This window comes from Labrus bergylta, chromosome 22 (genome assembly GCF_963930695.1).
Source record: "Labrus bergylta chromosome 22, fLabBer1.1, whole genome shotgun sequence".
In the NCBI taxonomy this organism is placed as follows: Eukaryota; Metazoa; Chordata; class Actinopteri; order Labriformes; family Labridae; genus Labrus; species Labrus bergylta.
The window spans coordinates 10741209-10756466 of NC_089216.1; the positions used below are offsets into that span (position 1 = coordinate 10741209).

The 15258-nt window shown below is 40.5% G+C and overlaps 1 protein-coding gene across 1 annotated transcript in view; it reads left to right on the forward strand.

Moving 5' to 3' along the window:
- LOC109993387 (phospholipid-transporting ATPase ABCA1) overlaps nucleotides 1-15258 on the forward strand; it is a 149627-nt gene that overhangs the window by 58567 nt on the left and 75802 nt on the right. Inside the window, exons 23-29 of the mRNA XM_065950220.1 lie at nucleotides 3910-4124; nucleotides 5673-5751; nucleotides 7580-7782; nucleotides 10292-10376; nucleotides 11314-11421; nucleotides 11568-11600; nucleotides 12255-12394. Coding sequence (XP_065806292.1) covers nucleotides 3910-4124; nucleotides 5673-5751; nucleotides 7580-7782; nucleotides 10292-10376; nucleotides 11314-11421; nucleotides 11568-11600; nucleotides 12255-12394 — 863 coding nt within the window. The remainder of the gene's footprint in view (nucleotides 1-3909; nucleotides 4125-5672; nucleotides 5752-7579; nucleotides 7783-10291; nucleotides 10377-11313; nucleotides 11422-11567; nucleotides 11601-12254; nucleotides 12395-15258) is intronic.

A 15258-nucleotide genomic window follows, 5' to 3' on the forward strand; every position in this document is an offset into this window, starting at 1 on the left:
CCCACTCATTATGTTATAAAATGGGCCTTGAGGACGGCAATCATTGAATAGATTTTATACATTCAGCCTTGTGTGTTTTTGCTGCGACAGCATCATTTTATAGAACCTGATTTATTGATTGCAATGAGCAGTTTAACTGATTAACAAGCGTTTTTAGCCCGCAAAGGCTTGGTTTTCTGTTCTCTTATGTGTACACCACACGGGCTTTACTGCCACATTACTATGACACTTTACATGGATCCTCATGATATACAAGTGTAACTCACTGACTTTATCATTTAAACAGCTCGTATCAGCAGCCCTGCAGTACATCAGCATCCCTCAAGTTAGTTGTTATAATTTAATTAGCGGTTATCCAGTGAAACAACACAAACCTTGCACATCTGAAATGCCAACAACAGTAATAGTATTGTGTTGTAGGACTGAACTTAAATCACACGTTGAATGTTTACACTCTTAATGTTCCATATATGCTAGAATAAGACATGTTGTAGTCACAGGTGCGGAGAAGATGTATGTAGCAGTACGTATTTGTAGGCACTCAATATCAATATAGTTGTTTTTCATTCCTATGCACTTTTCACACCTCTGAATTAAACTCAAAACTACAGCTCACAAACTCTTACAAGTCTTCATCCCAGACTTACCTGGAAAATACATACACAATATATTTAAACTGAAGTTTGTTGCAACTGCACTTATTGTAGACTCTGATTGCTGTTGCATGCATTTTTAGAGTTTCTGAGGCAGTCGTGAAAAATTGAACCCCCATGCATAATACATTCTTTCCAGGACTACAAATTAATGTAGGGTTGAAGCCAATGTTGCAGTACAAATGGCATAAAAATGCGTCAGCCTTTGTTTCTTTTATGCGATCTTCTGTAAGTTCTTTTTCATAACATGGAGGGCCGACCGTCATGAAGATTGTCTGGGTTGTCTGGCAAAATTTAACACAATAATCACACGGGAAACATATTATTTCAGCCTGTGTAATCTTTAGCAGACACCTTTCCATTCCTTGCAATAACCATGTCTGAGTTGAGTCAAGTTCTCATCCTTGGCTTTGGCCTGACATGAGAGTTTTATAATCCCTTTTTTCTTTCCTATTGGTCTTAACACTTCTTAGTATTGAATGTCCTGTAGTTTCTGATTTGGTCTTAGTGCTTTTTTGTTGTTTTGATTTTTCGATGATGTGTGATTGAACAGCACTTTGGTCAACTTTTAATACGTTCAGATTGGACTTAATTTGGACATTTTTCCTACCCTGTATTTGTTTTTCAATAACTGAAGCACAAAACAGTGTAAGTAGTAGAAGAAAAATAAATTAAAAGAATGAAAAGCATGTTAAAAATCTTTCCTCTACTTTATAGCTACTCAAAGAGTTTCTTAAGTACAACAGAATTAAGTTGAGAAGCGACTGCAATTTAATTAGTCTTCTTTTGTATTGCTTGTGTTGCTTTACATCAAAACAAAAGTCTCAAATGTTTCTTAAAACCCAATGGACAGGCTGTACCGCGGCAATTCAGAATATATTAAAATGTATGGTTGTATGGATGGCATATTTTTCCCAGTATGGTGCCTCCAGGTGCTGTAGTTTCTCGAAAAGGCAAAAAACCCAGCTGTCAGCTGGGATCAATTCCAGCCCAGCTTACACTCTTCAAAGCATAAGCAGGTATCACTAATGATGAATATACTGCCACAAACTCCAGGTAATACTGCTCAGTCCAATAATTTATCTCATAGCCGTTATACATAATATCTGGGCGGCTTAACTCAACCACTGCGAAATCCATTTCTATCAATTTGATTTAGAGGGAAGGAAGCGAAATAACAAAAACCAGATTTCCAGCCGTGCCTTGCTGTGCATATTGCGAGTACTACCAATTTACCTGAACACACCCAACATCCATTTGATATATCACTTTGTGCTGTAATGCACCACAACACACAATAAATCAGAATACCTTTGTGGGCCATCTGCAGTCCAAACACATTTCTTTTGCTCCCAACTCACAGATGATGCAGTGCGATTTGATTTTTTTTTTCTTCTTCTTGTAAACCACAACGAATAACCTGAAAAAAAAAAAAAATCTCCGAGTTTGAGCATCTCATATGAAGGAGTTGGCTCAGTCAAACTAAACCTCAAGCAATCTCCGCAGCCCACCCCCTTCATAAGCAGAGCTTTTATTACTCCATATGTTAAATTGACCGAGCTGTGGGCATTCATTCAACTCGAGCGTTTTGTTGGAGTTTGTATATAGAGGGATCCAGACTTGCTTGGCATAGCATAAGGCAGCAATACTTAACTAAGAAGGGATGGATTTAGCGGCTCAGCTGGTGGCAGGCTACGAAAAAGAGGGGGTTGATGGGAGTGGGAAGAAGGGGGACTGAGCAGAAATACTTGGCCAGGCGAAATGGTTGCATTGGTCTGCGGTTAATGACCTCTGAGTGCGTCCTTGTCCTGGGGATAAAGTGACCTGCGAGGATACAAATTTAACTAACTCAGCCGCCAAGCTCAGCAGAGCACCTGACCTTTGTGCAATAAAAAGCAGCAAATTCAGAACAGAAACGGTCGAAACTGCAGCCAGTCAGCTACTTACTGAGAGGACATCCACTCGCCGTGTTTGGGGATTAATATGCTATAATAGCACACCTGTCATCTCTGTTGAGGTACTTGATGTGAGCTAGGGTCTCAAAATGATGCCCCCCGATGGCTATTGGTACTGTCTCTAAAATGTATAAACCAAATCTTACAGGTGTCACTAGAGGATATGTCAAGGCATCATTTAAGATGGATTCCTTCTACATAAAACCTGTAAAAATGTCTGAACCAAATATCATAGCAACCCATTAAAAAGTCGCTTTACTGTAATCTGGGCTAAAGGGCTGAACCAACCAGCTGATCAGCAAACTACACTTCCATCCATAAATCTTTGACAACATTCCAGGTTGTTCTTTTTTTGTCTCTTTTTGTCTTCCTTACTTTAAAAAAAAAAAAAAAAGGTTATCCTCCTGAGAAACCAGACTAATTAGAGAGTAAGTCATTTCATAGCAGGTTACGTCTTTGTCGTTTGAATGTTTTAGGTATGAGGTCAAACATTTTCTGCTTTTAGACATAACAGGATGAAAAGTTACCCGGTACTTGTGTGATACTGCCTTCATGCTGACTGCAGAGACATGACCATGCTGTGACTTCATTACACGTCTAGTCCTTTTCCTCTGATTTCTGGGGTATGTGATAATTAGTATGTGTTATCTGATGCAGCATGATGTGAGAGGATTGGAACACCTGTGAATGACCTTGCAAAGCATGCTGTAGTTGTTTTTGTAATTGCGCTCAGTTTGATGCTCCTGGAATCAAAAAAATAAATCACAGCACAAAAAAAAAGAAAAAAAAAAAAAAGAGAGCTGAAAAGAAATGTGCTCTCATAGAAGAACTGAAAAGTAGGCTTAGGGTGGCCTTTATCGTGATTTAAAATGTGTCCCAGATTCACGCCCACACTCTCCTCCGGAGTTTGCTTTGTTACCGTGCGGAGGAGCTTGGGTAAAGAAACGCAGCAGAATCGGCAATAAGGAGATAAGAGCAGAGGCAGATTGTGATATTGGCTTGATTTGAACACGTTTGATCTGTGGCTTCTTTTCTTGTCAAGCTTCTATTTCCGGACCTTGTTTGTGTAAGACCGCTGTCAACACAAACAAGGTCCAAAGAGAAGAACGCTCCAGAAGTGCTACTTAGATTTCCAGTCAGTGCTTTTACTATTTTTTTTTAAAATTTGCAGTCCAGTGTTTTTTATTGTTTGCTTCAGACACACTGTCCAACTCCCGCTGCACTTGGGACAAAAGGTACACTATCTTATTGTAGTCTTTCAGGTGTCATCCATTGATTCTCTCTTTCTGTTTCCTCTTCAGGCAGGACCATCATTTTGTCTACACACCACATGGACGAGGCGGACATCTTGGGTGATCGCATTGCGATCATTTCCCACGGCAAGATGCGTTGCTGTGGCTCCTCACTCTTCCTTAAGAAATGTTTCGGCAGCGGTTACTACCTCACTCTGGTCCGAGATGGGACGGGGAAGATGACATCTCAGCGTGATGGAATCATACAGAGTCAGGCCAAAGAGGTGCGAACAATAGCACATGTAGTTTGTGGCAACTGCTCAGCCGTTTCACCTCAGGGTTTAATAAGAAATCTTCTAGAAGCAGCGGCCGGGGGGGGGAGTGGAGGTGGCACTCAAGTGGCAAGACACGACTTAAAAAGAAAATGATTTTTGCCTTTATATCAGTGCTAGCTGTAGTTTGATGGAATTACAATATCATCCAAAAAACAGAGAAGAACTTGAGTGCGTCAACTCGCTCTTGCTCGCTTGTGGTGAATTTTCCTGAGGACTTCCTGCTGACCTCTCAAATCAACTCGCCCCAACTTCATAAGGAAAATTGAACAGGGGGCTGACAGAGAAAAGTGCGGGTAAAGTTAGAGGGAAAAATGTGTCCGCTTGCGTTCACACAAGCAGCTCATATTATTGAGAAAAAAAAATAGCTCTGTAATTAAAAAAGTTTAAAAAAAATCTATCAAAGTAAGCTATCAAAAAAATATTGTTTTGGTTTCTTTAAGGTTATTTGATCAGTGCTTATGGATATTACGATGCCAAAATTGGCTGTGTGATGTCATAATCTTGAACGATAATTTCAAAAGTCAGAGAAAGTTTAATTACAGGGCGCTGGAAACGCAAACCAGAAGATGCTCCAATTAAATTAAATTGAATGGAAAAATCACATGGCCTGGAACGATACACAATATAAGCTAAACATTCATGTTAAAGGTCCACTGGAATCTTGAACACCCTAACATTGAAAGGGGAACATTCTCTTTGTCTGCTTGGATCAAGAAATGAAATTCAGCTGCGAGCCCCTTTGACACAACCTCCCTGCAGTCTATTATTGAGCAGGCCCTCCTCTGACTCTCCTAAACGCTCCCTTTCTCTATTGCCACCCTCCCCCTATAATGATCTGTGTTTAGTCTCTCCCAGCATGAGAATTGGCAAACGCCTACGTGCTGGATGATACTAATTGTCACCAGGGAGAGGGGTGATTCTCGCATTTGCTCGCCAACGGTTCCTCGCACACTTAGTTTTAATCAATAGGAGCAAATGAACAAGATGCACTGATGCCAGCAGGGCCGGAGCAATTATCATTAGTCTGCGAGCTCTTTGAGGTGAGCAGAGTCATTTGTTGGAAATAAATATATAAACATCCAAACACCTTTGTGGGCTCGGCAGAACGGGTACCTCTCCAAGATGACGACTTTGTAATTCAGTGGAAGATTTTGCAATTACACAGGCAATATAACTCTGAAACAGAGCTAGACAAAGTTTGATCATCCTCATCTCATTCAAAGTGATTAAACTTTGCTTCATAAATGAGAATGCGGCGAGGGTTTATTCAGCCCTTCGTGAAATTAGAATATAATCTTCATTTGTGTGCTTACTTTTAGACTGAAGAGATTGTGACTTCATGTTACATTATAAGGTCGACCCCATTACCTGATGACTCATGCATTCAATTTAATAAAAATGTGTGGACGGCATCCATTATTCCATTAATGTTAGACGGGAGTTGTTCTAAGTGATGAGGCATATTAAAAGCCTTTCTAATCCCATTCTGATTAACAGGAGAAAGTCTTTACTTCAAGGGGAAGCAGCCCGGATGACGGGATCGGCAGCCAGAGTTGGGACAACTCCGATCCCTCAGGTAACCCTTTCTCTCTTCCTACCAGTCCTGTCTGAGGATGAACACCTTACTCAATCTTTTTCAACCTCTGCTGAATGCAAAAAAAAAGTTTGTTCGAAAATCTACAAATCTAAAAAGTACAATTTGTAAGTCACCATTGGAAAAAGTACGGTACCTCAATGTAGCACCATGAGAGCCTTTCTCATTATAACACAAGAATCTGGGACCAGCTCCAAAACAGGAAAACAACTTCCATTACACTTCTCGAAAAAGCATAATCCATGCATAGAGGGATCCATGAGCTCATACAGTCAGCGTTTTGCACAAATTCCTCCTAAAGGGAGCCTTGTGATACTTTTACGAGCATCAAACCTTTGGTAAAGTGAGCCTGAGCGTAAAAGTGAAACGATTGGTACGATTGGGATCTCATCGTGATGTGATCTGCCAAAAACCTGCTCGACAAACGTCGGCAGAAAGACGAGTACGGTTACTAGCTGATCAAAAAAACAACCAATATTGACCTATCAAAAAAAGTATCTTATCATATCTGGAGCCTTTATACCAGGCGTTAGATGTCGAACAAAACTCACTGTCTGATCAACGCATGTGCAATGTTTAGTCCACATTTTCGGCAACTCTCTAATACACACTTGTCTTAAAACTCCTCTCACCTCTTATTGATTAGAACTCAAACAGGATATCAACTGCCTACTTGAACAAAAGCAGAAACAGACCAGAAAGTGCCAAACCGACACATAATGCAGCTTTAGATTTGATCATTCTATAGACGTCATCGATCCTATAGACAGAAGACCTGATCTGAGGAAAAGGCTACACGAGGCTACAGATCGTTCTGCATTCCTTCAAGATGAATACACACATCAGTGTTAAATACAAGACACCATAATATCGTAAAAAATAATCACATTTCTGCTGGCGACAGCACATTCCTCTTTATTACCACGCACGCACACACTTTCACAAATAATTCAGTGTGAGGTGTGAAGCCGATCCCTTTGCTTCTTCATAAAGCAGCAGGCCGCTGGTTGTTAAGCTGCAGTAATTATGTATGAGAGGTTCTGGATCAATAATGGATGCGGTGTGTTCTGCAACACTGTCCTGATTGATTCTCACAAAGACTTGGGAATGGATGAGGCTGGAGAGTTATGTCCACTGATCAGTTTCAGTGTGCTTAAAGGTCACACTTTATTGGGAATGTTGTGATGTCAATTCTCCGAACAGCTGGTTTTAATGGTAAACGCCACAAGAATGTAGTCCAGTTTCATCAACGTCAGGTTTGGATTAGGGATGTCACAATAGACTTCCATTTGATAAGTATGTAGAAAAAAACCACCATTGTCCATTCCCTTTAAAAAACAAACCAAATCCAACACCTTGCATGTTCCTTTATCACTTCCTTTAAGCATTAAATCTGTGACAGCATCAGAAAACAACATTTGTCTGCTTGTGTATCTCTCTGGACCCCTGCTGCTCCCTCTCTCTTGAGCTGATTGTAGATCTGTTTTTGAAAAGCTCCTCTGCTTTTCAAACCTGATGGAAAAAATGAACAGAGGTTGTATTATTGTGAAGCACGCTGTATTGAAAAATAAGTATTGATTATTATGGCATCACTTTTAGAGAAACCTTGAAGCAGTTGCTGTTATATAGAAACTGTATTCATTCCAGTTATCGGCGTTGGTTGCTGTAGAATTTGCTGTCAGCTCTTTCATCGTGAAAGAACAACTTTACTAAAATGTTGGACTTAAAGGAACAATAGTGTGATGTTTTAAAGGTCAGACATTTCTGTGTTTGTTTTGTAAGTAATGTTTTGCTTCTCTCTGCTTGGCAGGCTTGACAGCTGTAGGTCAACTCGTGCGGCGCCTTGTCCCCGAGGCCGTCTTTTTGGAGAGCATCGGTCAGGAGATCACCTACATCCTGCCTTATGGTGGAGCCAGAGACGGGACCTTTGCTCTGCTCTTCCAAGAGCTCGACCTAGCCATGGCTGACCTGGGCCTGACCAGCTACGGCATCTCTGACACCACACTGGAGGAGGTACGCCCAAGCGTGGGATTGACAAGCTAGCCAGAGCTACAAGCATGCACTCATATAGAGAGACGGCCTGCATACACAGAGGATCATCAAAGTACAAAGACACACATCCATACCCTTGTTTTTCTCCTCTTTCTTTTCCTTTCTGTTTTGATTCTACTGTTTCTTCATTTTCTTCTCTTCCTTTGACTACTTTCTTCCTTTTTCTGCTTCTCAAAGGCACCAAGTAAACATTCAAAACTTGGTTTGCAGTTTTCTAATCCTTCTCACAACTCATGAAAACTCATTTGGCAGATCGTTCGGCAGATTTGGAAAACAGCAACACTTTTACAAGAGCACTATTTCATCCAATTACTTTAAAAAAAAAAGTATGATGATTAGCTTTTCCTTCTAATATTCAGCCTCAGTGACAAGTGTAGGAAATTTTCCTTTTTATTTGTGATGTTAAACTCATTCTCTGACGTTGAGCACAACTCATACTGAAACTTAAAGCAGCTTTATCCAAATCAACGAAACAAAACAAAACAAAAGTTTTCTTAGTGATGAATTTGAGATGAAAAGCAAATCAGTAAAAAACAACGAGTGGTCATGTTGAAAATCAGAGCAGCTTGTAGCAACAACAATACAATTTATAAATAATCTCTACTGGATGTTCGACTCTTGTATTTCAAACTCTTTCATCATCTTTATGTCAAAGAGTCTTTCGTTGTTGTTGTTGTTGAACAACCAACACTTAATTCCTGCATTCTGGTGAATATTAATGCAACACTTTGTGATGACGTATTTGAATAGGTAAAAGGAAAACACAAAAACGATTAAATTATTATCAAATTGTTAACAACAAAAATCAATACATCCTGCATGAAGCTCACGCTGTTGCATGATTCCATCTGTTGTTTTTCACCTGGTCATTTTTAAAACTCAGTAGTTTCATGTAAAGCACAAAAGTCACGAGAGAGTTCTGGATGAAATAAAGACTCTCAGAGTTTAAAACTTCAGTCACAAACGTAACATAACAGCCACATGCCACATATGTGAGATTTCACCACACGAAGGCGATGACTTCAGTGTTTGTATTGCAGGAAAAACAGGACAACGTTCATGTACAGTGCAGGCGTCACGTCGCTGCCACCAGTGTTCTCCAGTGTTTTCTGAAGCAGCCCCTAATTTGGTTCCTATAATATCCATCTATGTGCAGTAAAATGATACTCTTCTTCTTCTTCTCAATAATTCTGCTCATATTTATCCAACGCTGACATCTCCTCTCAGCTGAGCGCCCCCCCTCTCTTCCTCACACTCACACACTGAGGGGCGAGGTTGTCACAGACAGACAGACATCTTTCTCGTGATGATTTTAGCGATGGCTCGTGCTTTTTAAATAATCGCGGAAGCCGTTTGCGACCTGTGAGTCAAACTTATTTATCAGAATGAACACTGGGAAAAAAAGTAGCCGACTGTTATTAACGGAGTGGTCGGCTGTTTGTGTGAAGCCCTGTTGCATGATAACCTTTTTTTTTTAAACATTTCTCTTACTGTTGGAGGATAGTCATCAAGCTATCTATTTAAAAATGTTCTCATAAGGATGAATTCAGTTAGAAGTATTAGTAATATCGTGTCATTGATATCATACACACAGCTCACAGTCTTATTCCTCCTGAATAAATGACTCCCACAGTATGTTTGGCATGCAAACTCGTCTTGGCTCATAAAGTTGAGCGACTGTTGGTTAATGCTCTGCTTGTAACTCCGACATGAATCACACACTCGTGGCCTGCAGGCAAAGTAAATAATTCCTTTTGAATTCCTAAATATTCAGACACAACAAGGTCATTTCATCCGTCCGTGTTTTCTTTTGAAGTCCGACTTCACCAACGTGCACTACATGATGGGATTTTTCTTCAAGGGCTGATAGAAGGTTTTTTTTTTTTTTTCTTTAATAGAAATTAGTCATCCGTTAAAAATGTACTGTTGAGATGTTATGAAAAGCCTGTTAGTCATGATCGTATTGTTGAGTGTTTTATGATAGCAGTACATCAACTTTGTTTGCTTTTGTTGGATATAAAATCACTTTCAGTAACATGATACTTTTTCATAGAGGGCAAAAAAACCCACTTACTTGGGAGGTTACTTGGAAATGTATCACAAGGAGGAAGAGTTTATTGATTTTGACTTATGGCCTGGTTTAATAAATAAAGTCAGATGGGGAAGTTCTCCTTAAGAGGTTATTTGGCAGGTCCTCAGAAAGCAGGTTAGGGGGGGGTCTGTGGAGGCCACAGCCCTGATCTGATCCTCAGAAACTAGACAGTGATCACTTTGTAAAAATGAAATCTGTCTCCACTTGTTGAGTTAAAGTGAGCTTGTTCAGTGCAACAGAAAAACTTCAACAACAACATCCAACCACTACAGTATCAATAGTTTGAAGTCTTACTGTGTGCATAGCGTGCTAATAACAGAAACAGTACACAAGCTCTCCTTAGACACTGTGTTAATACTCAATGTGTTTATTTCACAGATATTTCTCAAAGTGGCTGAAGACACTGAAGTGGACTCAGACAAATCGAGTAACGTTCACTGCCCTCAATCCGACCATGACGCTGGTAAATCACAGTTCTTTATCTTTTTGATTCTTTAACAGGGATCATAACATTACGCCACTTCCCGACGAAGCTTTTCAGTCCATTATTGCAATGCCTCAATCTTTCCTTCACCCTGCGGTCAAGCATGCCCTGTGCTGTTAAAGACAATATGAGTCCCTTCTGTGGAATAGTTTGCAGTCTTGTCTTTATTTTGACACTTTTCAACACTAATCTAACATCGAAAACATGTAACAATTATATTATATCTTAATACAGTTTTGAATAATTACATGCGTATATACACATCAACATTTCCAAAGATACATTGAATATAATAAAACCAGTTACAATTAAATTATTACTAAAATAACAAAAAAAAAAGTGAAATAATTATCAGTCTGTTTCTATATATTTATAAAACGCTTTAAAAGACTACATTGACCTGCGGCATTGACCCGTGACCATCTGGTGGCGTATACTGTATAGTTTCAGAAAATAACAAGTATTACACCTTATTGCATTAGAATAAATGAGGATCACTAAAGAAAGCAAAGACCTCTAACTGAAGTAAATCAAACTCATTTGTTCTGTTGTTTTGTCAAGTCATCAGTTTTGCCTCTTCAGCACAAAACAAACAGAAACAGCTCCTTACACTGTTTTGATGGACTTCACTTCAACAGAACGATATTGCTTATTCCAACCACCTCTCGTCCCTCATTCGTCGACCTCATAGGAATTATCTCCCGCCCGCCTTTAATGCATGAATTGCCTTTGGAACACAACTCCACCTTCCACTTTAATCTTAACTCAGGATTCCTCACCCCGATAAAACACCTGGCTTTTGTGCTTTTACAGGGAATAACGCAGCCTCTTGCAGGGCGTCTGGCTATTCTTATTGTTATTTATAACCCTAAATTGGGTCAGGCCACAACAAGGTATCTTATTTGTATTCCCGCAGCAACAAAGGAGGTGCCGGGGAGAGACTGCAAGAGAAGCTCCCGCGAATCCAAGCGGAACAGCATCGCCAGCGTCCACTCGAAAACAGGACAAGCCTCTGGAATGACGGGCAAGTCTGTCCAGATTTATAACGCTGTTTCTCACGAAAGGCAGCTCCACTTAACATGTTTCATCGACAAAGCAAGAGGCTGATGACTGGTTTGATTTCAAAAAAAGGAACTTTCTGTCCTGATTGTTTCTTTTTGTCTCTCACAGAACTAAAGGAAAAGCTCACAAGGAAAGTGGAAGGTAGGTACTGTGTTGTCTTCACAGTTTTATTGTTCCAGCAAATCACCCCCCCCCCCCCCCCCCCCTCCACACACACACACACACACACACACACACACACACACACACCTTTTATTCTACAGTTAATAACTCCATTTAGTGTGCCTTCCAATCCACTGTTTCACCTCAGTGGGTGATTTGAAAGGAGGGCATAAACAAGAGCTCCCTTTTTAGAATTTCATGCCAATCCTTACAATATTATCTTAACTGTCTATTCACCTTTTTCAGTGTTGCTCCTGTGAAAGCAGCACAATGTTTTGCAGCATGAAAATGGTTTTCAATCAAAATACGCTTATTATTTTTAATGACTGCTGTGAAGAAGGAGTGTTTTCTTTGATTCTAACCATATTCTTAGAGAGTGCGAGACTCTCAACCCAATTCTCTTCTAAGCTCCTTGTTTATCATCTTTTTTCTTCCTCCTGAGTCACTTCATATTACCATTTCCAAATTCACGATGTATTCAAAATAAATGTGGCTACACTGAGAAATGAGCGAGCGCAGCTGACAGGTCTTAACGTTTATTTGATCAGCCCGTTAGCTGGGCTGGAAAAGCATGCTCAGCAGGCTCTTTTACACATGCACCGATGATGAATAACACCCGGCCTTGATGTCCAGACTCCAACAGGAACGTCAGCGTCGGTGGGAGGGGATCCACGGTCATCACCGGGTGGAGGCTGATCAGGAGGCAGTTCCTGGCGCTCTTTATCAAGCGCTTCCACAACGCCCGGAGGAGCCGCAAGGGACTCATTGCCCAGGTAATGGCCTCAGTCCGTCATATTGAAGAATTGAAGGCTTATGCTAGGAGGGGTGCATGGGAGGATCAAGGTAGGATTTAAGAAATACATGTTGGCTTTCAATATCACTTAATGACATATATGATAGAGGGAGCTAGTTTAGAATCAGGAGGGAAACGTCCGGACATTCATTATGATGGAGTCAATAATGGAGGGAAGAAGTCAGCACAGAAAGGATATATCAGGAAAAAGAGGTTAGAAAAATGAGAAAGGATGTCGGTGAACTTCACACACAATGATTAGCGTTAGCTCCCAAAGAACACCATGATGAAAAACAAACACTCGAGGGACAACAGACGGCTAAAAGACGGCATAAATAGAGATTTTAAAGCAATGTTTAACACTAATAGATGTACAGACATAACATGCTACTGATTATATATGAGTTAAGGAGTGGGCCATATGTAAAAAAATAAATAAATAACAAACAATATTCCTTGCAAAACAATGTAAAAAATATCAATATAGAATCTGATGAAGAGGTCAAATAAATGATTAACGAAGACAAACCAAAAAAAAGAAAGAAAAAAAAAAACATTGAGAAGTAAAAAAGAAGAATTCATCTGTTTGTTCGTTTCTTAGCTCTAACAGGGTTGAAGTATGCTGTCTCTTTTTTTTTTTTTTTTGAATATACAGCATCAAGTCAACATGAAAGTGTGTTTTTCTGGTTTGTTTTTGGCTTCAGTAAGTGGACCATCAGTTCCACCTGATCGGCGTGATTGGCGCCCTAACGACCAAAGTGACACCCCTGATTTGTTTCCCCTTCATTTAGCTGCGTGCAAATCATGCGCTTTTGTTAGCGGCGTGTTAAAAAGTGACCACGCGGGGGGGGGGGGGGGGAATGAAGAGGTGACACGCAGCTATCAGCTCATTAAGTGGACGTCTGTATTATTTTGTCTCTCATAAACGTGATTTAAAAAGTCAAAAGCAATAAACACACGCAAGTTAAACGAGTCAAAAGCAATTTAGGAGAAAGAGCGGTTTTGAAGGCACGCATTATGTTTCCCAGCCAATTTCTCAAAGTGTATTCAGACTCAAATTTATGTTGACACATGCGTTGACATCTTTTGGTATGTGTGTGTAGATATCAGGTAATGCCATCAGTTATGACAGCTGCCATGACGCTGAAAAGAATCGGAACTGAAGAGGTCACGTTTGATAGACCAAAAACAAAAGAGAGAGAGAGAGAGAGAGAGAGAGAGAGAGAGAAAAGTGTGTGTGTTAGAGAGAGAGAGAGAGAGAGAGAGAGAGAGAGTACAATGTTTCACCTTTGTTAGGTGTACGGGCTCTTCTTGTAATTTGCTGCAGCACCAATCCCCATTAGTCATTGTCAGTCCTGGACGTCCCTCTTTAGCTGGGGGACAGGATGGTGGGATGAGTGCGGAGTGTGTACGTACAAGGGTGCTCATTGTCTGCAAGGGTGCACCTCCTACCTCCCCTCCCCCCCCCACCCCCCCATTCATTTGGCTGGAGTTTTTTTTTTTTTTTTTTTCTCCCCCCATCATGTCAACAGCTCCCATTGTCAGCAGATATGATTGTGCGGTGAGGTAATCTTCTCCAATACAAGCGGTTAGGGGAATATAAAGGAGATTATGGCATGTTGTACAAAAGGAGTGATTTATGGGAATGAAAGTTGGGGACAGGCGAGTCTTGGCAGTGTCACAATCAGGGAGAAGAGCTGATTGGTTGTGTTGGAGGCGCTCAATAGACACTAAGACGATCCTCCTTCCGAGCTGCATAGGATGTACAGTTTAGATTACTTCAGTCGTCTTTCTTTCTGATTATCTCTAGCTTCCGTTTTATTTTTGCTCACTGCTGTGGATTGAATTTGTCTGCTGGAATCAACACCACATTTACTCTGTATTTGTTTCCTTTGATGCAATTGCTTTGAAAAACAAAAAGGCCACATAAACATCCAAATGATCCTAGGTGAGGCTATTATCTGCTGTAATGCAAGGTGCGGAAATAAAGCTATTATTCACAAATGAAACCGGGTTGACTTAATGTCGTCTGAGGAAACAAACGTAATCTAATGAGCCATTTGACTTTGCAGGAAATAAAACACATCTTAATAGCGTTCTGTTGTTTACACTTAGTTTGCATATAATCCTATCGGCTTCTTTAAATCCCCCAAACTCTGGATAAACTCATGCATTGTTCACGGCAGTGCTTCGGCTTTGTGAGCGTAATGACTTCTCCACTTTGTGTGTGCTTATTCTCCCTCAATGGAAGAAGAACCAGCTGTCACCTGCAATTATTTTGGATGGAAAGAGAAAAAAGTGGAAGAGTTCTGTCTTTTGCACTCCGCCATTAGGCTTTTCAGTCTCATTGTTGCTCTTTTATCTTTCTCCCGAGCACATTTCCAAGCCGCAGCTCCATGCAGTAAATTCTGCTTTTTCAATTGTAGCGTCTTCAATTGGCCGAGCAAATTGCACGCTCTGCAATTAATCAAGTGTACGCAAACGTCCCCCTCTCGCGCCGAGCGCCCCAACCTACAAGTGATTAAACATTAAAGATATGGAGTGGGGTTTTTTTTATTTTTTTTTATTCTTCCCGCTGACCTTTTTGTCAGCTCTAGCAATGAAATGAAAAGAGAATTACGTGACGGCGAAAAGAGGATTGGATTTGGTGGGGGTTAAAGAGGATAAGGGGAAGCTTGGCGGCGTCTGGGTTTGAAAAAAAAAAACACACACACACAAAAAAAAAGAGCAGAATGGCGAGAAACTAATTATATCTGAGTGGCCACATGATGATGGCGATGTAGGAAGTGTTTAATCAAACTCGTAAAGCGTGCAGAAGAGCCCAAACAAGTCGGTGTGGAGCAT